This window comes from Notolabrus celidotus, chromosome 15 (genome assembly GCF_009762535.1).
Source record: "Notolabrus celidotus isolate fNotCel1 chromosome 15, fNotCel1.pri, whole genome shotgun sequence".
NCBI lineage: Eukaryota > Metazoa > Chordata > Actinopteri > Labriformes > Labridae > Notolabrus > Notolabrus celidotus.
The window spans coordinates 13,807,754-13,832,129 of NC_048286.1; the positions used below are offsets into that span (position 1 = coordinate 13,807,754).

Sequence of the window (24,376 nt, forward strand, 5' to 3'; positions counted from 1 at the left end):
CAGCTTCATTCACCTCACAGAGTCTGCAGTGACTCTGACACTGTGAGGTTTCATGTCATCTGATTTACTGTGCGAGTGTGTGCAAATGTGTGTGGATGACCCCTGGCATGAAGTGTTGAAGCATCGAGTACTGTATGTTTCTGAAGTGGCGCTTTGAGTGGAGCAAACTCTTCATACATTCAGAGCTCTGTCAGCTTCAGTTTGTGTTTTTAGTCTGTCACAGTGGTGTGGTGTTCAGCATGTTCTTAGGTCAAAGCTACAATCAAAGTCAATGTTGTTGCTGGTGGGGTTTTGCTTTGCTGAAGGAGTGTCTTTGCTACATGTTTGATTCTTTCTTTTGCCGTTTCAACTCAATCTGTTAGAAAGGAATAGTAGAAATTCAGCACGCTGTGTTCAGATAGAGTGACTAAATGACATTACCTTGCTTACTGACATGAATCAACACAAGCCGCTGCCTTGACCTGACTGAGCAATCAAGTAAAATCTAATGTTACCACTACATTTACAAACCCTGCTGTTCAGAGAACTGCAGTTGACCTTTAAACCATTTGCAGGGTACAAGTTATTAAGACAGTATGCTCATAAACATGGGAGCATCCTTCATAAAAGTAATTTCATGAATTGAAAAATAAACCAATCAATCTAATAAGAAGGCATGCTAAATGTCCTAGTTATAAGCCTGATGTAAACATGAAATTGCATTTAGATTACTGGCAGAGAATGAATTGGCAGCTTTATTGACACTGAAGTCATTTTTCGAGCGACGATGCCAATATTGAATTGCGCCAACTTTGCAAACGTGATTATTTGCTGGAATTATTGGTTCTATAATGGTTATTTAGATATCTTTGGGATTTTAGAGAGGTAGTCATGTACTATTGATGCAATCAACAGATAACTATCATTTTTTAGATGAAGCCCTGGGCTGAACACAAATAGCATGTGTGTTTAGCCTACGTGATTCAGCTTTGATAAGGCTGTGGAGTTACCACATTGTACCACAAAATAAAAATAAAAATAAGGTTTAATCTGCAACTTATGCCCCATCCAAGCTCACATCAATTCTTTTCTTTGTTCTCTCTTTCCAGATTCTAGTTGAAAAGTTTGCTAGAGCAACATGAGCTGGAGCTTTCTCACTCGTCTCCTGGAAGAAATCCACCACCACTCCACCTTTGTGGGAAAGGTGTGGCTGACTGTGCTCATCATCTTCCGCATCGTGCTCACAGCAGTCGGAGGAGAGTCCATCTACTCAGACGAGCAGACAAAATTCACCTGCAACACCAAGCAGACGGGCTGTGACAATGTGGCTACGATGCCTTCGCCCCTCTGTCCCATGTCCGCTTTGGTCTTCCGATCATCATGATCTCCACTCCCTCCATCATGTACATGGGTTATGCCATCCACAAGATTGCCCGGACATCAGAGGAGGACCGCAGGAAGAATAACAGGCTCAGAAAAAAGCTGCCTCTCACTCCAGGTGGAGGGAGAACCACCATCTGGAAGACGTCTTAGAGGAAGATGAAGATGATGATGCTGAGCCAATGATCTACGAGGACACACTGGACATTCAGGAGGCCAAAGCCGAACCTATGAGACACAAGCAGAGAGCCGCCTAAGCATGATGGCCGCCGAAGAATTATGCAAGAAGGACTGATGAATCTACGTTCTGCAGCTCATGTCCCGAGCTATTTTTGAAATTGCTTTCCTTGCAGGACAGTATCTCTTGTATGGTTTTCGAGTTAGTCCTTCATATGTATGCAACAGGATCCCCTGTCCACATAGAGTGGACTGTTTCATCTCTAGGCCTACAGAGAAAACCATATTTCTTCTCATCATGTATGTGGTGAGCTGTCTCTGTCTTGTACTAAATGTATGCGAGATGCTTCACTTGGGAATCGGCACCTTTCGAGACACCCTCCGCATGAAGAGGAACCGAGGCCGGCGGACGTCCTATGGCTGCTCATTTACCCGAAATATCCAAGGCTCTCCACCAGGGTACAACCTTGTGATGAAGACGGAAAAACCTAGCAGGATTCCCAACAGCCTCATCACCCACGAGCAGAACGTGGCCAACGTTGCCCAAGAACAGCAGTGCATCAGCCCAGATGAAAACATCCCATCTGATTTGGCGAGTCTTCATCGGCACCTCCGGGTGGCGCAGGAGCAGCTCGACATGGCCTTTCAAACTTATCAAACCAAAAATAACACGCAGAACTCCAGAACAAGTAGTCCTGTATCTGGGGGCACCATGACAGAGCAAAACCGAGTCAATACAGTTCAGGAGAAACAAGGAGCAAGGCCTAAATCAGCCACAGAGAAAGCTGCAACTATTGTAAAGAATGGAAAGACCTCTGTCTGGATATAGAGGTCAATCTAATTTAAAATAAAAGTAGAGACATTAAAGGACAGAGTCTGCATTATGACACAGCTGGAGGATCTGTGTGTGACTGCAACTTAAGACAATAACAACCGAGAACTTCAATCACACCTGATGGAGTACAGTGGGAATTAAAAAGAAAAAACGCTTGAAGGAATCATCAAATCCAGTATCATGAATATTCTTTGTTACTGTTATGTGTCATCTTATGCTTAACATAGTTTTTGGACACGTGCTTACCTAGTTAAACATCTCTAATTCCAACTAAAACGTCAACGTATTAAAAACTGCTTGGAGCTATTTATCTGATCTACCCTTGACTGCCGCTGAACTGGATTAACATGATGAAACTTAACCTCTGGAAGTGTGTGATTGTACCTTCAATCCAAATTTGAAAATGCAGTGAGAAGCACTGTATGAGCACAAGGCTTGTCTGGAAACACTATGATTGTTGTTGGAGGGGTGCGTGTTGGGTATTTGGGGAAGTGTCTTTGGATTTAGAATGGGTGAGTGTTGCTGGAAGCAGATCAAATGTGAAGTATTTTGATAAAGATAATGAAACAGAGTCACTGTAGGTTCTTCTGGTTAACATCTGCTCAGTTTGTTGGTCGTAGGTCATTACGTGCTAAGCATTTATCTATTCTATATTTCCAAATCTCTGCAGTTTCACATTAGTGGACAAGGTTTAGTGAATAGAACATCTAATTATTTTCTGAAATAAACATTGATTTTCTGCAATCTGAAGCAGATGATGCATGCTTTACAACTGGGAACATTTAGTATACACATAGGTTACAGTAGAAAACCCCACACTTAGCTACACAGCTACATGTACCCTGTGTGTTTAGGCATGTTTTCTGTCATTGAAGCAGTATGTGTCTTGAACTGGTTTCAGAGTAATATTTAATCCAGCCTTCACTGTTGTCAAACTTCAAAGTGCCTCAAAGTTTTAAAGACTGTTCAAGTATTTTATTCACGAAGAAATAAACTTATTTGAAACCTCTGATTTCTTGCTTTTATTACATCCATCTGCCTCCCTGCTTTTGTACATTTATACCAAAGGTTTGTTTTTAACATGTGATGCAATGTGAAGTCTGTGGCTCAAGCAAAGGAGTTTCATACATTGTAACAATGAAGAGATCTGAGCAAAGCCTTGACAATGAAAAAGAGCATATTTCAACAATACAACAATAGTTAAAGTCAAGACAATATTTAAGGTTGTATGGTAATAACTCGTAAATAAAACAAAATAAAGACAAAATTTTCCACTTTGAAATGCCAAATACAAGCATAGAGAGTGTGAAACAAAGTAGAGACTTGTGAAACAAACATCTGACTCTAGACGCACCGATTACCTGATATTCTGGTTCTGATGTTTCTTGCATTGTGATTCTTAATGTCTGTTTTTCAAATTAGCCTTGAGTTTTGAAGTATAGCAACTGTTAGGAGAAGTCTCTGCTTAAAATGAGAGACTTGTCTTACAAACTACATGCCACTGATCTTTCTCATAGACAGTGTAATACTCCCACACTGCTGACACTTTGCTTTCTTTCCATCAGTATTAACTCATCCCATTCACAAACCACAGTCACTGGATGCAGTTTGGTGTTAAGTGTCTCGCACAAGGACATCTCATTATGTAAACATAGGGACCTGGGATCAAACCCCGGCCTTCAGATAAAGATGATCAACTACCACTGAGCCACAGCCACTACGTGACAGGTATCTGAAAAACTACAAGATTGTTCTGAAAAAATACAGCTGTTGAATTGGTGGGTCTCCGTGTTCTAAAATTGTAAAGACATTAACCCAAAGCACTGCAGCAAAGGGGAGTGACGTATTGTGCTAGTGACAAATTTTGAAGCCAAGACATGAGCAGAGGTGATTGATACAGATAAAACAGCAAAGCAAAGCTCAAAGATTCCTCAAGTCAGTACAGTCAACAGCAGAACAGATTCTCGTGTTGGGTTACCACCATTTCTTCCACCATTTCTCCTCTACTCTGCTGATCTGGTAAAAAAAAAAAAAAAAAAACACGCTGCAGGAGCCCATATTTTTCATCAGAGCTGTCAATCATGATATCATGCCCCTGCGTTTTAGCATCAATAACTAATAAAAAATAAGCCTCACAGAAAAATGTAAACTTGGACATAAACCCATGAAAGTGTAACGGATGTGATTGGGGCATAGCAGGAGCTGACACAGGGACTGGTTTCCAGCATTTATTTTCTCTATAGAAGACAATAAAAACAGACACTAATTGTCTTCTTGTGTAGACTTTCTGCACCTCTCCTCTCTCAGTATAGCATAACTGCACTGCCTGGAGCTACTTGTGCTGATAAATATATACAGTAACTTTTAAATTACATTAACTGGTAAATATGTGAATTATAACATTTGTCATGAAACTATGAAAAACTGTACATTGACTGGTCAAACAGTGACATCTAGTGGGCAAAGGAAAAACATACATGTGTCATATTCTCTGAACACAAACAACAAAGAACCCAACACTTTCAAGGGAGACAACATACCTGTAGAAGACAATAAAAACAGACACAAATTGTCTTCTTGTCTAGGCTTTCTGCACCTCTGCTCCTGAACATACAAAACAAAAGATACACTCTTTGAAATTTCTGTAGCATCTCTATCACGTGACATGGAACGCTAGCTGCAGTGCAAATTTTGCGCCTAAAACATAACATTAAAACATCGTCTAACTCAATTCAACCTGTCGGACACTAAGCCAAACAGGACCATAACATTTTGGGGGACACATTTAACTGTTTACACTATAAAACACATTTTAAAAGGCGGATTTTTTTAGGTTAATAACAGAATGAACGTGACATATTTTTCTCACACAACCTACCCTCAGTATAGCATAACTGCACTGTGAGGGATTGACAGGAGGAGCTACGGAAACCCAAGAGGTACAGAAGCTGAAAGTGTACAAACTTAATGCTCGAAAATCAAATCAAAGCAGACAAAGTAAATGAAAGTAAGTCATTTTGATAATATTAAAAAATATTAATATAAACCAGCTAAATCATAAAGTGCATTTTTAACTCTGTTACAAAAGGATCTAACTGTTACACAGGAAGCTTGAGAAGTCCTGGAGAAGATTTTAGATCCTAAATGTTTCACCTGTTGAAATGGAGGAGGCAGGCTTTATGACCTATACTGCAGCCAGGGTGTGGCCAAAATGTTTGGCTTCAATTTTGGGTAGCCATTGTGCTGTTCATGTTTTTATACAGTTCAAAGTCTGGAGAGATGATTCTTCTTTTTATAGGGCTTTTATATTTTATCAGGCAGAACATGGTCATAGTTTTGATGGCACACCAAACTAAATATGATGTTTTCTGAGCAATTTGTAATTATAATCATCTGACATTTAATAGTTGTAGTTTTTCGTATCCATAGTGTGTCTGAAATTGAAGCCATAACTCTAATGTAGCCATATCTGAGGTGATTGAGAGTTCCAGTTCAGATATCCTCTTTTACTGATCCAATATTTTACAATTTGTTTAAATTCAGCTGGGGCGCTGTCTATGCTGGTTTCCTTTGAGATTTCAATCCTGAGGGACTTCCTGGTTAAATGAGGAATTAATCAGATGTCCAGGTTTGCTCTTTTTCCACTTCTTAGTATACATAATGAGTAGAATTTCAGTAAATTAAAGATGATAGTAAATAACCACTGCTAATGTATAAACATCAGGAACAGAACTTGCATCCATGCTGTTGCTTGTTTTTGTTATGACTCTATAATTTCAGAATTCCTCATAGTACACTTAATAAAAGAAGACCCAGGCATAACATCTAAGCAGCATTAAATTATGCCAGTGCATTTCAGCATATTCTCTGAAGGATTAAGATCTTTTTCTAGTTAGCTCAGGGGGGCTTTATTAACATGGGAATTATTGTGTACATATCTTGTTAAAAAAAATATGAAAATGTATACTGTTGGAGGAATACAAGTGTCTTGCTAAAACAAAAACAAAATACAAAATACTAAACTGTACAATACTTACTTTTCTTTAGTGAGTACCAAAATGTTGAAACTAAAAAAAATCATTGAAAAAAAAAATGCATTCAAAAACAGAAAAAAGTAATGGGAAAAAATAATCTGTCACTGAAAAAAAGTGACATCAAATAAATATAATATGATTTTCACTCGAAAAAATAATAGAATACAAAAAAAATCTAGAAATTAAATAACATTTGATGTGTGGAAACGTTTTCAATGCCAATACCTGTTTTGATGCCGTTACAATTTTTTACAATACAAGTGTTTCAATGCCAGTTTTTCTTTTTTCAGTTTCAGGGTGTGGTTTCAATGCCAAATTTGATTTTCAATAACACAAACATTAAAGTCATCGTTTTGGCTCTATGTTTTGGCTCCATAATAAACACCAGTTTTTTTTCTGAAATGCTGATTATGTGAACTTCATGGCTGAAAGTGTAAACTGTAGTAACATAAAGTACTTACAAGCTCATTGTCCACAGAACAGGAGCCAAACATAGGGGGAGCAAAATAGCATCACACGTGTGCTCCAGGCTCCAATATTATCGCGCAATGCATTGTGGGACTTCAAAATGGAGCCGTCTACTGCTCTGTGCAGTGTTATGTAGCCGTCCACCACTGTGATGAAAAGGAGATTGAACCACTTGACCTGCACACAAATTTCACTAGGTCAACCTGCAGAATGGGTGTTTGGTGTTTGGGCAGGGGAGCGCTCATGTCCACCGGTTATCTCGGTGTTTATTCCAGACAATACTGCGCTCGGTATCTGTGCGTAAAGTTGAACGTCTCTGGTGCTTCAGCTCCATTAGGGCTTCATGTCAAGAAGTACAGCAGCCAGGGGAGTAATAAGGGAGGAGATGAACCGGGACAGTTTCTGTGCTATCACCTTCCTCATAGGACCTTACTGAAAATCCAAGGACAGGACACGAGCCCGTTTCTCAAGGAATTATAACCAACGACATGGCGCTGCTGGAGGACCCTGCTCAGAAAGTCATGTACTCACATATGCTAAATGTGCAGGGAAGGACACTGTATGACATCATCTTGTACAGGTACAGTCTACTTCATTACATCGTCATGTTTACAGTTAACAAGTGGGTGTGGCCACTTATCTTGTCACGCAGATGTTGGTGCCCTGGCTTAAATTGCACAGCTACCAAAAAGTCCTGTTACTTAAAGGCACTATGAGGAGTTTTTCACCAGCTGAGAAACAGACTGAAACCAACACTGATACCTCTTTAGGACCTTCAAAAGCAAACAAAACCAGAAACAACAACACTTATACCTTCTCTGTCGTCATTTTTAGTGCCTTAAACCACTCAGAGGGGTAGGTGTCAGACCACATGATTGACATTTGGCTTTAGAATCATCCTTTTTTGGCTGTTTTCATAGCAAATAATCACATTGAGTGATACATCTGGCTGTTAAAAGACAGCAGGGCGAGGTTTTTGTTGAAAACACTACTTGTGCATGTACAGAACAAGAGATAAGAGGTATCACTTTGTCCACAATGGGGTGCCAAAATTGATATAAATCAAAAGATCCTCACAGCAGCTTTAATAAGAAAACAAGCTTTTAGCAAGCTCTTAAAATAATAAACTGTGGCATCCCCCTTTACAGGGGCTCTCCTAATTGTTATGACCTCAATTGTAGGATGTATATGTAGATGTGTCTGTGTGCATGCATACATATATATATGTATGTATACATGTGTATCTTTATGTATGTACATATATATGTTTTTATTTTATATCGGCTCCTTTAAGGAATTCTGCTGGCCATCACCGTATAGGAAGAACCCCAAGCACTCTTTCTGTTCTTGTCTACAAATGTTGTATTGTCTGTTTGTCTGTGTAAGGCCGAAGGCAATTTTCCACATTGTTGACAAATAAAATACTAATCTAATCTAATCTAATCAAATCTAAAGTTTCCAGAAGAAGTACTTATTGGTGTCTATTATTCGGCTTCTGTGTTGTCTCAAAATATTTGCATGTCATTGCATTTGATGCAGTATTTAAGTTTTCTAGTGATGTCTTAATTCCTTTCAATCATGTTTAAAGTCTTCTCAGTTTTATACTTACTACCATCGCAAAGTATTTTTTTTAAAAAGAGGTCAGTGCACCATCTTCTGAACTACTCTCTGTGTTGTGTCTTCTTTGAACACAGTATTCAACTTGAAATATAGATGGAGGCTGTCTGAACGTAATACCCTGATAATACATATGACAAAGAAGTCACAGACTAAAAAATTCTGCAGTATTAAGAAGCTTTTGGTAAATGGACTTGTACTTGTATAGAGCTTTTCTAGTCTGTCTGACTACTCAAAGCGCTTTTACACACTACTCATCGCATTCACCCATTCATACCCATTCACTCACTGATGGTAGAGGCTGCTAATGTAAGTGACCATCAGTATTAGCTGAGCTCAATCGTACACATTCACACACTGCTGAACAATAGGGGAGCAATTTGGGGTTCAGTGTCTTGCTCAAGGACACTTCGGCATGTGAGTGCCGGAGCTGGGATCGAACCACCAACCTTCCGATTGAAAGATGGACCGACTCTACCCACTGAGCCACAGCTGCCCCAACTTTTGTGTGTAATGTTACAGGAACAGACTGTCAGTTGTCTGTCAGTTAAAACTAATACTGCACATTTAATTTATCAGAAATGTTGGCTCAAGTTTCAGCAGATTCTGGATTACATAGACTTGTTTAGATACTAGAATCATGTCTGACAAGCTAGTCATCTCATCCTGTTTCAGCCCCTCAAATGAAAGAAGATATCATTCATACCATTTTTGGACCGACACAGCTGTTTGTTCTTTAATGCAACAGTATCAAGTTGTATATAAAACAGCCATTTCAAAATCATGGTTAATTCCTGCATAGAATGTTTTTGTTGACATCTACTCTATTTATTTGCTGCATCTCTGAAAGCTTGTCAATGGCTGCCTGTAATTTTTCATGCATGAATATTGACATGGGGGGAAAATGCTCACCATAGGAAAAATTACTTCCAGAATTTGATTTGATTTTCCATTTTTATGCCGTGCCAGTATTACAAGTCGCTAAAATTGCTGTATTTCCTTCCAGTCTAAAAGAAGCCGAAGCAGGACAAGGGGTTTTCCTGGAGTGTGACAGCACGCTTAAAGACTCAATCTTGAGACATTTGAAGGTGTACAAGATTCGCAGAAAGGTCAATGTTAACCCCTGTTCAGACCTTTCCGTATGGGCGGTGCTTCCGAAGCACAAGCAGATGAAGAGGCCAGTAAACCAGAGCTGTCCTCCCCAGACAAAGCTGTGGTATGGGAGATCGATCCTCGAACTCAGGAGATGGGCTGGAGACTGGTGGTTAATAGTCAAGTTGACCCCTCGGATATGATTCCATCATGTCAGAAAGGTGACACAGAGGAGTATCACAGACATCGCTATGCAATAGGTACAAATATCAAATGTTTTTGAGTAAATTTTTTGTTTCAAAGTACAAAGGCTTGGGTAAAGGATTTGTATGCAGCTGCGCTCTTGACATTTGCAAGTTTTGTTTATTTCCTCTGCTGCTGTTTTCATCTAGGACTTCCTGAGGGGGTGAAGGACCTTCCCCCTGGGGTGGCACTACCACTAGAGTCAAATCTGGTCTACATGCAGGGTATCAGCTTTAGCAAAGGCTGCTACATTGGCCAGGAGCTCACAGCCAGGACTCATCACACTGGGGTGATTCGAAAACGCCTGATGCCAGTACACTTGTCAGCTCCAGTCCAAGACCTGGAGGAAGGCGCTTCCCTGCAAACACAGTCCGGCAAGCCAGCTGGGAAGCACCGATCAGGGGTTGGAGATCTGGGTCTGAGCCTAATCCGTATGGCACACGCCAAAGAGGTATTGATGCTTAAGTCTTCTGACGACACAGCAGTGACACTTGAGGCTGCTGTGCCAGACTGGTGGCCTCAAGACGTGAAAGTCAACTGAAGAGAAGGATGCTTTACAGTTCCCTCAAATGTGACGTACATCAAATCTGACAGACGTCTCATAAACAGAACCCTGAAGTACAGTATGTTACACTGTCATTGTTTTACAGCTGTGTGGCACCAGTCCTTATATGTGAGTGTTTTTGTTTGCAATATGAACTATTTTAAGAGTGATTGATTGTGCTCAAATGGTCAAGATTATGTGCAACATAAGTACGCTTTTGAAAGATCTATTTTTAGCACTATATCAGATAAAGAATTATATAAATGCTATTGTTTTTTTTTAATTGAATAAATATTTAAAACGGAACAACAAAACTCCATCATGTTTTTATTTACCATATTATCTTTCAGTGCAAAAGCAAAATCCAAACATTCCCAGGCATCACTTGAAATTGAGATCCATCTCAAACCAAAGGTGAAGCAACACCTTAATCATCATCTTTTTTTAAGAATATACAAATTGGCACTTTTCATTCAAGCCATTTCCAGGTGATGAGTACATCGTTGTGATACCACTGCACATCTTATTCCTGATAGAGGAGATGCTGCCCCCTGGTGGATTGTATGGTGTCACGAATTTGCTGTAGCATGGTTTCTGGCTGCAAAGTCAAAGTTGAATGATCCAGCCGCTTGAAGTCTTCGTTGCAGAGTAGGCATTCGATTATGTGAGCCACTCTTTGCAGGTCAAAGGCAGCGTGGTAAGGTCCAAGAGTGGTGAGTGTCTCTGACAGATGTCGGGGGTAATCGGAGGGATCTCCAGAGGAACAAGCATTCAGGAAAGCCATCCTGTTCTTGGCAACAATTTTCAGGAATGAGGCAAATTCTCCAAAGTCGATACCGGAGCAGGCTTTCATGATTACCTGAAAAGAAACAAAATGACTTATTGTATTGTAAATTTTAATAGTGGAAGTCAGTTGCTCAAAAGCCTTCAGGCTACAGAGTCCTGTCCCTGCAGTACCTGGCAGTGCTGATGCCACGAGTCCATTGTGTTTCTCCATTCATTAATCTCCTTCTGAACTGATGACAGCTCATTCTGAAGGAACTGCCACATGATGTCTATGTTGCAGCCGTTAAGCCAGTTATGATTAATAGAGATGGTGTCCTCCTGCAAGGTAAACATATAACACAGTTACTAAACACACCATAATTTACAATGCATGTGTTGCTTTTACAGAACTCACCAGATTATAAACTTGGTGGTGCCAACCACTGGGCACGAAAATTATTTCCCCTGCCTCTTGAATAATTTCAAGGGGCTGACAGGCTTCCTCAAAGTGTGGAAAAAGGTCCTTGTCTCGAAGTTCAGCTGATGTGATGTCATAAGGGAGGTTGCCATGAGTGTCTCGTAAAAACTCCTCCTGACCGGGGGGATAGAGGAGCCATTTCTTCCTGCCACAGATGTTTGCAGACCAACTGTAGGAGCGGAACACATCGGCATGGAACGGAGTCCTGGTGACGAGAAAGTGAATCTGATTGAATGAAAATCACACTAGTGCAGGGGCGGCAAACTCATTTCAGTTCAGGGGCCACATACAGCCCAAGTTGATCTGGAGTGGGCCGGACCAGTAAAATCATAACATAATAACCTTAAATAATGAAAACTTCAAATGTTTCCCCATTGTTTTAGTGCAAAAAAAGTACGTTCTGAAAATGTTCACATTTAATTAACTATCTTTCTACAAAAACAGCTGTTGTATTTTTTGCCATGATGAGTCTCATAGTGGGCAGAATATTTTACTCTTTAAGCCCTGAAAGGTGCTGCGAACACACCAAACACACAGGTTATCCATTCACCTGACACAGTGTGTAATGTTTACTGTATAAGAACAGAGATTATAATAATGAACAAGGTTGATTATTTTGGACCCCTCAGCTGAAATAGTAGTAACCTTTATTGAAAAATTCTAGTTAATGTCTTCTCTGTAATTTTTTCACTTGGGACGGTTTTGGCCCGCGGGCCGCATGTTTGACAACCCTGTACTAGAGTTTCATAGAGAAAAACAAAATCAGATAACACTAACAAAATGAAAACTGTATTTTGCAAACATTTAGAATGTTTCTCACCATGAGCCTTTGGGTCCCATGTAGACAAACCGGTAGTCATCTACTTCAAGTGTATCCCAGTATTCATTCAGCCAGTCAGAAGAAAAGTAGACGGGTGTGGTGTAAACATTATGTTCAGGAAAATCCCTGTAAAATGAGACAATAAAATGAACCACAGGTAAGTAGTGTGCACATATTTAGTTCAACATGCAGTACGAAATGAAGCTTAATTCAATGAGTAATAACAATAGTAAATAATACCTTGCCATGTGCCAGTCTTTTAGATATAGACATCCTTTCGGTGATGAGTGACCATTCTGGATGTATTCCTTCCAGTATTGTATAAATTCTTTAAAAGGCATTACTTGTTTGGGGTTTGCATTATACTCCTTTGCATTGCAGTTTGCAACAGGAACAGCAGTCTCATCTGTGATGACATACACATCTACATAACATCACAGAATTCATGGCAGCAGATACATAATGAGAGGTAAATGGTTAATGCAAGAGTTATAAGTTTCATTACCAAACTGTTGTAGCAGTTTCTGGAAATTAGGCTTCCCCTCCTCAGACACCCACTCTTTCCTACACCTCCAGTCCTCTAAACCTCTTCGAAAACATACATGGGTGGTTTGGAAGCAAGTATTTCTTGAAAAACTTGGAATAGCTTAGCTCCTTGTCGATGTAATCTAAAAAATGTGAAGACCAAAACTGTTCATAAGACTGTCTTGTGATTTTGCCAAGCTGCAGCAGTTACGGTACGCCTCCCTGTCCATGATGGTAAACTCAACCTCGGCTAGCCAGTTAGCTAGATGAGCTGTCACCATTGGACTGAAAAATAAGGTTATAGATACGCTACCGATTCGAGGGATTTAACATGACAGAAGACATTTCGTCTCACAGTTGCTAGAAACGAAAGCTTAGTGAAGCTACAAAGCTGACGTTCTGTTAAAATGTTAGATTTTTCTATTCTGACAACAGGTCGCTGCAAATGGAAACAACCCGAGCTGCAGGTTCCTGATCGACGCGCTGTTATTAAAACAAGTGTTTGTGTTTGTCATATCACTGCCTGTATTTGCGTTTTGGACATTAAAATATATTATTGAATGTCGTATTAGATCGTTTAAAAACCTTCCTGCGCGATAACAATAGTATTTTCTCAAAACCCTTCGTGTCAGCCTTGTCTTGCAGCAGAAGTTTCCAGCCGGACAGTAAATACAGACACACACATATGTGACGTCATTTCCGTAATAAACACCATCGATACCTCGGTGCAGAGAATTATGCGGTTACGAAATGTTTAACCCTCAGAGACAGTGTTTTTCCTGTTGTTTTTCTCGAGACTAATGTTATTTCCGTGACAAGAATGTCTAAATGCTCGGATCGATAATTAACGCAGTCATAATGACGCAGTAATAATGCGGTCGGCTGGATAAAAAGGTCGCTCCTCACTCAGGCTGCTAGTGTGAACGCCTTGGAGAAGCTCATCTGCTACCTGCATTACACATTAGGGTTTTAAGAAAGTATGTTTACAACACAGAAATACTCTCAACACAGTTAATATAATGTAATACAAGATTCAAAGTGTCAAAGCATTTGTTTTTTCATGTGCAATATTGAAGCTCATTTGTCCTTCTTCTAGGAGAGAAAGTGAATGTCCTTCCAAAATGAGCCGGGACATCCCCATCCACAGCTGGCCTGGATCTTACTACATCAACAGTGACAAACGATGGGAAAGTGGCACACTTTCCCTCACCAGGACCATGGTGCGCTTTGTCTCCTCTCAGAGTAAGGAAAGCCTAGCCAGCTTCCGCCTCTCTAGGATCATGGAGTTCAAGATGGAGTCTTCTAGTTTCATCTTCAGCACTCTCACAGTGCTTGAAGAGGGTAATGTAAAACACTGGTTTGGCTCCCTTAAGCCCAACAGAGTGGTGGTCTATAATGTGATGGAGCATTTCTGGAGAGCGCCTTTTGTCCCCCGGCTCAGAGGCCAGAGGGGCCGAGAGTCAACCATCTAAAGGCAAAGAGCTTATCAGCCTGGTGGCAGGGGCCCAAAGAAGACTTGAGGACACTGGCAGAGTCCTCAGTCACCAAGGAGAGCAGTTTGACAACATGATGGATGGATTGGAGAAGATTGACTCTGATCTGGGAGTGGCTGATAAGTGATTACATTACTTTTTGAGAAGTCTCATTTATATTATTTTAACTATGTAGCTGCAATACAAAAACAGGCCTTAAATATTAGTACTAGTGAAATAAGTCTGTTCAAACACTGATGTATCTTTCCTTTCATTTTCTGTTGTGTTGCAGACTTCTGTCAGAGCTGGAGTCTCCTTCCTGGTGGCCCTTTGGTAAAGTCCCCTGGAAGACTCAGCAGGATGCAAAGGCTGAAGACGCTGCAAGAGCAGCAACTGCTGCTGCTGCTGCCGCATCTGGCAAAGGGTCTGGTAGAAACAAGGTGATTGCAAGCATCCCAGCTGTAGTGACTAAAGGTGGGGACTCTGACTTGAAACCTGGATGCTTGTTGGTGCTGGTGTCCTCACTGGAGGTGCGAGACACAAACTGCCAGCTTCTCCACCACTTTGAGCGAAATGAAGTGGATGAGATCAAGGTGCACAGTCCTTATGAGATCACTGTTAGACAGAGATTCATTGGGAAGCCAGATATTTGCTACAGGTGCCTATCTGCCAAGATGCCAGAGGCACTTTCAGTTTTGGAGATGCAGTACAAAAAGAAGGTGGACTTTACTAGTCAGTTTGCTGCATTTAAGGCTACTCCAGTTTCATCTCCATGTGACACAGAAGGGAAAAGCTGGAATGAAGGTAAGAAACAAATAATATGGAAAATACTGCATTATCTCACTGTTTCCATGCCTTGTATAAAAGTCACCACTAAGTGGCAGTACAGCTTTATGTTTCCAGCTCTGTGTTATTATAGACCTGTAGCCCAGTGTAAAAACATTTCATCCACATTACTTTTTGGACATGGTCTATGGTGTCTCTCCCTGACAGAAATGTGTTTTGATGAGTCACTTCACCCTGATTGCCTCAGTTGCTGTACTCTGAGTTTACCGTCTGGTTTCCGCATAAACAACATATGTACTCTGCACTTTTTCACCACCTCCACCCATGGAGTCAGGTTTGCTGCCAGGGTGCCAAGAGACGGAGCTCCCACTGGAGGTCCCAGCAGGAGATCTGTCCCAGTTGCAGGTGCATGTTCTCCAGCCATCTGTCAGTCAGACTGAGGCCCAGGAGCTTAAACAGGTGAGACTTGTGTGAAAATCTGACATGCACTACTGTGGCATTTATATTTCTGTACTAACAGTAAATAACTCCATGATTTCTGTAACCCATGTTTTGATGGTTCCATTCAAACCCATAATTCACCATAATGATTTTCATTTTTTTACTGTATGTTTAAAAAGTTATTGAGTGAGACCACAAACCAAAGTCCATCCTGATTTTAAGAGAGGGAAAGAAATCTGTTCAGCCATTTGGTCAGACTTTACGGTGTCTTTCCATTCAGAAGCACACAACATGAGAAATGTTACAGACATGGTCTGTGGTGGCAAAACCTACATGGTGACGCAAATCAAGCTTATGAATCAGACAATTTTTTTATATATATAGTAGCTAAGAGCAAGATATTTCATGTACTGAACTTTTACAAAAAGTTTTTGATTAAGGTCTGGTCTAATTTGATCTGTGTCTTGCCTGAGATGTGCGTTCTAACCACCTAACCTGTATCCATGGGGGACCTGCTCTATCTGCTGAGCCCAGTGGTTGTGGTACAGTAAAGTGTAATTTTCAGAAAGAATATTTTCATTCAAACCCATTTTTCTGTTGCAGGATGGTTAGATAAATACCACATGTAGTTTTATAGTAATAAATGAATGTAGGATTTATTAGACAAACACCACAGCTTTACTGTCTGGTGCCATATTCTTATGAACGTAAGAAATAGTACTGCAGAAAAATCAAATCCACTACAGACATAAAACACCATTGCTACAATTGTCATTCAGAATTATAACCTGACAATTTGAGTTTCTAATACATAGAAATCATTGAAAATTAGAAAAGCATGCTGTGGGTGTATTTGCTGATACAGCATTTTCTAAGAAACCCTAAAAACAGTTTTTTTTTTGAAATGTGATTGAAATATATACTGAGAGGAACAGTTTTACAACTCAAAACCTAACTTTCCGTGCTCTCTGTTGAAAATATTTTCCTATATAACAACTAATCTTTGCTTTTCTCTGCTGTTTCAAGGTCGTATTACCACAGTATACTTCAGGATAAGATAACATTAGCCTGTATTTGGCTAAGCCAGTTTAAGCATAGCTACTCGATTGATAGTTCTAAAAATATTAATGAATCATTGCTGATTCAGTTATAAAACAATGATTGGTTTGTCTCATTGTTACAGTCATTTGATAAAAATGGTGAAGTAGTTAATACTGTATATTAAAGCTCCTGTAGTGAATTTTTATCGGGTTATACAACAGGCTAAGTAAACACTGATGTCTGTTATGACCTACAAAAGAAAAAAAAAACAGCACCAGCAATATTTATCATATTCCATAATTTATATTAATGTCTGAAACAGATGTGCAGAGTAAGTATCGGACAAGACATTTTACAGCACCCTACAAAGCAGCCTTCTTTTTCGCATTTTCCCCCAGCAAAGATTCCCAATGTGTGATGCATTGACTGTTAAAAGGAATCAAGTCGATTTTTTTATTTTTTTGAAAGCTATAGAAAAAAGAGGTTCTCGCTTTATACCCAGGCTCCCAAAAGTCAGCATAAACTAAAAGTTCCTCACAGGAGCTTTATAGAAAATTAGTGGAGAAAAAGAAATGCAGTGTGCAGTGTGTGTGCAGTTGATGATACATTGTCTTGTCCTCCCACTTTATAACTTGGGAGAGACATTGTTAACAGGGTATGTAATAAAAAGCATTGCTGGCTAGTCATTCAGGTCAGCTCGTCTGTGGTGTTCACAAATGGTATATCGTCTACAGCTGATACTGGTTAAGACTTCAAAGACTGCCAATTTGGACTCATGCTACGCTTCTGTAACACCCCTGCTCTTACTGTAATCCATGTCAAGATTAGATCTACAGCTGTGCGACTGTACAGAGGGTCACTCAGTCTAATGCAATGCTGTTAGTGCTTTAGCTGATATTCCCCTCTTGTGTGAGCATTTTTTGTAAACAGAGTTGGAAATTCAGAAAACCAGCTCACTTCTAAATGTGATGAGGCTTTTCTTTTTGGTTTCAGGTTTGTGTTTTTTATGAAATCACGACTCTGACATTACAGCAGTCATGCACAGGACACTAAGCATTTAGCTCATGTATTTTTCTAATAACTCTAGCCTAAATGTTTAATTTTGGGGGTTTCTACATGACTTAAGTCCTCTAACCATTGTATAAGCAGCAACTAAAAATATTCGTCTTATGTGTTTTTCTATGACACACCAAATCTCCTGTGCATGCGATCTCCAAGGTGTGACTCAATCATGTTCTCCTGCTTGAAATTGTAAAGTCAGAGACCTGGGTGAGCGAATGCAGTCGTTCCGCGGTGTGTACTGACATACTATCTGTTTTCAAAACTGCTGTCTGGAGCCGTTTCTGTGCTCAGTGACATAATGTCAGTGGGTGTGTGAGTGTGTGTAGCATAGCATAATATTAGTTTAGAAACCGTGGTGGTAGAGTCTGGAGGAGTGTTTATTAGGTTTTGCTTGGCACATGGCTGTATATTTAAGTTGTTCCATCGCGCACAACATATACAGCTCTTGAAATCCACTAAGAGCAGAAAACAATAATAAAATGATCCCATCAGATAAGCCAATACTTCTCTCTGAATATCTTATGTTCTATATGCAGCACAACATGAAGTGTTGTTATATATATGACGGTTGCTGTTGTTGCCACCATAGCTTGTGTTCTATGGTAACGTTTCTGTCTGATCTGTGTATGTAAAGCAGCAAGCTGTTTTCTTTAAAGCCAAAGAAAGGAGGGAAAAATCTTTATTTAGTGAAAAATTCACTCTCATCAACTCATCCTTCTCTGCTTCATTAACGCTCTCACTTTCTACCTCACTGACCCCGTCCAAACACCTCTCCACATATGGTCCACACGTTCCACCCTGCAACTGCTCCCCATTTTTTTTCTGTAGATTTCAGTTTTTAATCTTTTTTTATTTGTGTCTTGCTCCTCAGTTGTCCATGTTCACCAGGGGCCGCTGTGTAATTGATTAAACAAATGAGTCTGTGTGTGTGTGTATGTGTGTGTGTGTGTGTGTGTGTGTGTGTGCGTGTGCGTGTGCGTGTGTGTTTGTGTGTGTGTGTGTGTGTGTGTGTGTGTGTGTGTGTGTGTGTGTGTGTGTGTGTGTGTGTGTGTGTGTGTGTGTGTGTGTTTGCAGATGCTGATGCAGCTGAAGAATCTCGCCCTGGAGGCAGAAACCGAGCTGGAACGGCAGGACGAAGTTCTGGACGTGCTGACGACCTCCACCGACCGAGCCACCATGCACATAGAGAAGCACACCTGCCGCATGAAGAGACTGTTGTAGCACTGAATGACAGAGAGGACACATGAGGTCACCGTGTCCTTCCTCAGACATGCACAGTAAGCTCTCTGGTCGTCCTCAAGGGACGGGCGGTTTGGCACATTGTGAGAACACAAGGACACGTAGCAGGGACCCAGAGTATGCTCTAAGTGGGCTTTTTTTGTTGTTGCAGTGGATGTTATAATCGCATTACCACATGGGTTTGAGTTGCAGTGATTTCTTGGATGTGCATACACTTCTGAATATCAGTAATAATGATTAGAACTCTACAATAATAGCGCCTGATTAACTCAGAGGAGAAGTAACTCACACAGTGTCAGTGTCTTGAAGAGAGGGGTGCATCTTGGAGCAGCAGATTGATCCCAGTCGGTACCCAGAGAGGGATCACTTCTTTGTTGGTTCGTTAGTGCCCTCTGTTGATTGGTCGTAGAATATGGTAGACTCTATGTGGATCAGTTGACAAAGCAGTGGAGGCCTAAATGGACATTAAAAATATGAAAAAGAAGCATTTATTTATTCGCTTTGCACAAACTTTAAAACAAACTGCATGTTGTGTCCATAGCCGTTATTTCTAAGACACATGAAGGGGAACTAATAAGATAATTTCAAGTGAAAGACATGTGGATTAAGCTTTTCAGTATCATCACCTACTATCTAATAATCCTAATAAGAAATCCTTTTATCAAATATTTCTGAATGTCTTTCTCAGGTCATATCTCATTTATCCTCTCTGCACACAGTTTCCCTGTGGCCTCATGTTGCATGTCCCATTCACTGTTTTGTATTGCATCAAATGAAAATAATCCATCTGTATAAACATATAGAAAGGCTGTAAATGTGCATCTAAGTTGTGGGACTCAAAACTGTAAAGAGAGAAACACTCCCTGGTCTCACAAAAAGTGAATGTGAGATGCTCTTTGAAGAATAGTCCCTCCTGAGGACCACATCAACTGTACATGTACCTGCTGAAGACCGATCCTATTTAAAAACTGTATTATCTGTAAATGACTATTTGATTTCTGTGATTTTAACGTGGTTTGTTCTCATTGTGAACATTCATTTAGCTGTATGTTGGACTTGAAATATCTCTATCATGTTTTTTAAACAAATGATATCAGTGATGAGAGATGCATTCATGCATAAGCCTTCAAATATAAAAACTCAAATATTTCTTAATGTCAACAAATGAATCAATTCACAAAACAATGAGCATTATAAGTACTGGGAGAAATTCCTTTGATAGGCTGGGAAGTCATCATCATTAAAGTCTGTCTGCATATAATTTGCATTAAAGGTTTGAAATAATCCTAAATAAAATCTTTAATTTGATTATTTTGATGATTTTTGGCCTAAGCTGATTTAATTCATTTTCTGCATTAACACATAAATGTTCATTTTCATGCAAAAGGTTTCAGTTGCAAAGAAAAACAAAAGTAAATATTTATAAATATCAGTGCAACATGCAGAGAGGTATTTTGATGTGTTGCAGCGTTCCACCGAGAAGATGGTACTCCAAAAGTAGGCGATCACTCCCCTGCAGAATGCTGGGATACATGCCTACGTGGACCAGGATAGCAGCGCCACTTGTTAACAGCTTTTCTCCCTCATTAGGTTATAGTCATGCATTTAGAGGACTGCACTTGCGCAATATGTCAGCACCTGTTTGAGGCAGCCTTTTGGCTTCACATCTCATAATAGGGGGAAATGAGGCGACATGCACTCCAATACAGAGACAACAAGACAACAAGTGACCAGCAGAGGGTACTGGCAAATTGATCGTAGGCCCATACCTCACAACACTCAAAGATTTTGATGGCTGAGCACATAATATAACATATGACTAGCTAGCAAGATTACAAACTCCATATGGTGAAAAACAGATGGTAAGAGAACGAGCTACACTTTTTCAGAGAAAGTGAACATCGTGGAACTTGCTGAATGCAATGAAAATCATCATCTAGAAGAAAAGTTTAAACTGTTTTCCCTATGGTTCAACGTATATTCTAGATATTACGGTAGTTATCAGACTCCAGTTCTCTATGAGTCTGCGGTATAAGCTCAGTATTTTGGTTTATTCATCATACTGACCAGCAAACTGTCCACACCAAATGGATGATGGACATAGTTAGCAGCTAACAAACAAGCGAAGCAGATTATTTAGCAGCTCAGAGGACAGGTTATTGCCTTCACCTCAAATGAAAAGCAAAAACAGAGCAAAAAGGAGTGTGAATATTGAACATCAAATAAACAGAAAACAGATATAAAGCAGCATTTCTGAAAATATAATATAATTTTGTTACCTTTTTCTCTTTAATCCACATAAACACGATTATCATACCCTCTTAATGTAAAGCTGCTGGTTAACTGCATGATTAGTGTGAATCAGGGTTCAGTTTGCGGCATCCTGAAAAGTGTTTCCATTGTTACAAACAAAAAGAAACCATTAAAAAAGAAAAAACATTTAAGCAGATTTTTACCTTAGAATTGGAATGTAAATTGTCAACAGATAGCTAAAAAAAAAACTCCTGAATTCTAACCAGGATTCATTCATTGACTAAAGTCAACAACGTATGCCCCACATGTTCAGCTCCCAAAGGAGACAGATTATGACAAAGAAAGTCAAATTAAAACAGATTTTAATGACTATTTACCCACCATGTGCTGTTTCATTGAAGTCCCTCACCCTCCACTATAATAACATCCTGTTGGCCTTAAGTCTTATTGGAATCAGCTGATCCTCGATGTCAGACTGCTTTCAGTGAAAAAGGAGATTATAAATGTCAACAGTGGAGCAGATTTGATTTGGCATGTGTGTGAGTGATCAATTATGAATCAGGAAGACTCCTTACACTAAAGACTGACAGTCTCACTCAACAGTTAGCATGAACTTATAACTTCTATTAAACAAACCCACTGTGACAGACGAGAGACTGAAAGCACATGATAACAGTGAAGGGACGCCCTAACGATGGCATGAGGAAAAGTTCCTCCAGCCTGGTGGAAACTGTTTTCACTGTGGACTGATTATTTGGTTGATTTGAGTGATAAACAGAGAGATTCTGGAAGTCCCAAACTCCAGAAGCACAACCACATGGTTATGTGAATTCCAACCCTTTAAAAAAGGGTTAGGGAAACAGAGTGCACACTGGCGTGGTTTTTGAAAGCAGCCTTGCAATACGAGGAAGTGGTGGCGGTCTCGTCTGACCACAGATACATGAGATCGGCTTGCCTTCCAAACGGATGGTATGGAGACACGAGGGATCTTGCTGGCCTTGACTTCCAAGTCTGTTTACCTCGATAGTTCTGCGGCGAGCGCTTTCATTGAAGGAGCGTGTCAACTTTGATGGCCAATCAATCAACTCTTGCTGGGAAAAAACAGACAAAGTTTGTGGGCTACGAGGGCACTTTGCTCCAAAATACGGAGCCATGTGACTGCAGAAAAAATAGACTGCAGTCATCATCCACAGGAGTATGTTTTTCAATGTCTATTGGTTATATTTCTTCACAATCAGAGCACTTCTCTGCTGTTCTTGTTTATTTGGCGATGTTTGAATAATCTAGCAATTATCGTTATTTTCTTAATGTATTTTAGCAATCTGTCATCACTTCTACTAATATATTCATGAGTAATTGTTGATGTTGAGCAGACCTAGAATATATTAAAAAAATATAAGGGAAATTTCACTTCTAAGGCACTATTAGGACTGCATGTGTGTAAGTGTAATGGGCTGATTTTTGACTCACGTCCTGGCCGGCCTCTTACTATTGCAGGTGTTGCCGGGTTTCCTTTTTGCTGAGGGAGTTTCTGGTTTCAGGAAATAAGGCCTGTTGGTTAATGTTAGAACTGGGAGAAAACTTTCTTGGAAAGAAGGCTCATGATTCCAACTGGGGGGTGTATATGTAGTCTACAACAGAAAGTGATATGACACGAAACATCGACATCATATTCCTGTCTTCTGTCAGTCAGCATGGGGAAGTTCTCTCGCCTGTATTAGACATTCAACAAGCAGAAGAGGATTTACATTTTCTGCACATACACTGTTTGGATTTAGGTCCCTCTTTGCTGAAGTCAAGCCACGAGTGTGCTCCACGTGGCTGTTAATATGGTACTTTCCCAGATGCTGAGCAGCATGATGATATCATTTGCTCATGCACTTATTGTTGTGTTTTCTTTGGTCTATGAGGCACACTTGGGTTTTTCTGGCTTTTGTTTCACAAACTTTTCTCATTTCTGTGCAACAGAGTTAACAGCTCAGTGGCCAAACCAAACTTGGCTGTGGTTTTATACAGTAGTATCAGTCTCAAATCAAGTCCAGGTGAAATCCCATGTGCAACCTACCTGAAAGTCTGCTAAGTGCTTGAGTTTTTGTGTTACACACACTCTGTTAATGCTGCTTCATTTAGCCTTATTACTCCTGCACAGTATGGTTCTGATTCTTGGACACTGTTTATGACTTATAAGTACTGTAGAGAACATTATTTCATAAGAATCTGGTTAAAATAACAAATATTGATCATTGCATGTCACTAATATTTCAGTCAGGTAACTCATGTGTAATGGTTTGAAATTTGTATTGTAGTAGCAGAACACTCTTTGTATTTGGTGTCTAGGCTTCGACTCCATCACTCATTGCTCATTATTGTAACTGTAGAAACTTGAGTCATGATGGGATGATATCTTAAACTTCCTGGCTGGAGTCTGCAGGTGGATGCTGGGGAGGTGGTGAGGCTAAAGAATGAGAGCAGTACTGGTGCAGGGCAGCAATTTGGAAGGTTATTGTGAGATGATGCATGTCAAGTGGGAAATCAGTGCAGCTCGAGTTGCCTGCTTGAACTAGCTCACAAGCCAGTGGCGATCGACCCCCCCTGGTGGCCTCATGTCCAAAGGAAACCGCGCTAAAGTACCCTAAAATGTATAAAAACTCAAAAAGTGCCCTTGGGATGCCTCTCCAGGAAGTTCAATGTAAAAAAAAAAGTGCCCTCTGTATGCCCTTGTAGTTAATTATGATATTTTGTGTTAATTTTGTAATATAATAAATAATATAGAAATAAATAAAAAGTATTGTGTTTTTCCTATTTTCATAATTCAATTTCCCCCACAATTTGTCACATAAATATTCATCAGAATGCATGTATTAAGTGTTAGATGCTAAAATGTTTGTCATTCAATTCAAACAATGTCAAATGTTGTTCATGTCTTTTATTGCAGGAGAGAGCAGTAGTAAGTTACTGACAGTCAGTCTCTATTCATGAACAACAAAAATAAATGACAATATGATTTATTAGGACAGCATTATTGGAGGTTAAGGTGGAATCTTGTAGTGTTTATTGGTTATGAATATCGCATGTACTTGTGAAATACATCCAAATTATAAAATACATTTAAATTATTTATTTAT

General features: G+C 39.9%; 4 protein-coding genes and 1 long non-coding RNA gene across 5 annotated transcripts in view; 3 read left to right on the forward strand and 2 right to left on the reverse strand.

Moving 5' to 3' along the window:
* cx47.1 (connexin 47.1) overlaps nucleotides 1-3,380 on the forward strand; it is a 31,392-nt gene extending 28,012 nt beyond the window's left edge. The window contains 5 exon segments of the mRNA XM_034702614.1: nucleotides 1,089-1,304; nucleotides 1,307-1,459; nucleotides 1,462-1,592; nucleotides 1,594-1,655; nucleotides 1,657-3,380. Of these exon segments, the coding sequence (XP_034558505.1) occupies nucleotides 1,118-1,304; nucleotides 1,307-1,459; nucleotides 1,462-1,592; nucleotides 1,594-1,655; nucleotides 1,657-2,365 (1,242 nt within the window). The 5' untranslated portion in view covers nucleotides 1,089-1,117 and the 3' untranslated portion in view covers nucleotides 2,366-3,380.
* LOC117826511 lies at nucleotides 3,326-7,446 on the reverse strand. The gene is made up of 3 exons (XR_004634052.1): nucleotides 6,867-7,446; nucleotides 4,912-4,975; nucleotides 3,326-4,387 (listed from the first exon to the last, which is right to left on the reverse strand). It is a non-coding gene; the product is annotated as an uncharacterized LOC117826511 (long non-coding RNA).
* iba57 (iron-sulfur cluster assembly factor IBA57) lies at nucleotides 6,947-10,683 on the forward strand. Its single transcript, XM_034702615.1, is given in 5 exon segments — nucleotides 6,947-7,336; nucleotides 7,339-7,453; nucleotides 9,497-9,656; nucleotides 9,659-9,842; nucleotides 9,975-10,683. Coding segments are annotated over 5 exon segments (1,104 nt in total). The 5' UTR covers nucleotides 6,947-7,083; the 3' UTR covers nucleotides 10,367-10,683.
* jmjd4 (jumonji domain containing 4) lies at nucleotides 10,664-13,639 on the reverse strand. Its single transcript, XM_034702610.1, is given in 8 exon segments — nucleotides 10,664-11,228; nucleotides 11,327-11,473; nucleotides 11,550-11,817; nucleotides 12,433-12,558; nucleotides 12,673-12,838; nucleotides 12,938-13,014; nucleotides 13,016-13,151; nucleotides 13,154-13,639. Coding segments are annotated over 8 exon segments (1,341 nt in total). The 5' UTR covers nucleotides 13,239-13,639; the 3' UTR covers nucleotides 10,664-10,892.
* snap47 (synaptosome associated protein 47) lies at nucleotides 13,519-20,306 on the forward strand. Its single transcript, XM_034702611.1, is given in 6 exon segments — nucleotides 13,519-13,934; nucleotides 14,054-14,371; nucleotides 14,373-14,573; nucleotides 14,722-15,233; nucleotides 15,550-15,674; nucleotides 18,834-20,306. Coding segments are annotated over 5 exon segments (1,278 nt in total). The 5' UTR covers nucleotides 13,519-13,934; nucleotides 14,054-14,078; the 3' UTR covers nucleotides 18,981-20,306.
* The last annotated feature ends 4,070 nt before the right edge of the window (nucleotides 20,307-24,376 follow it).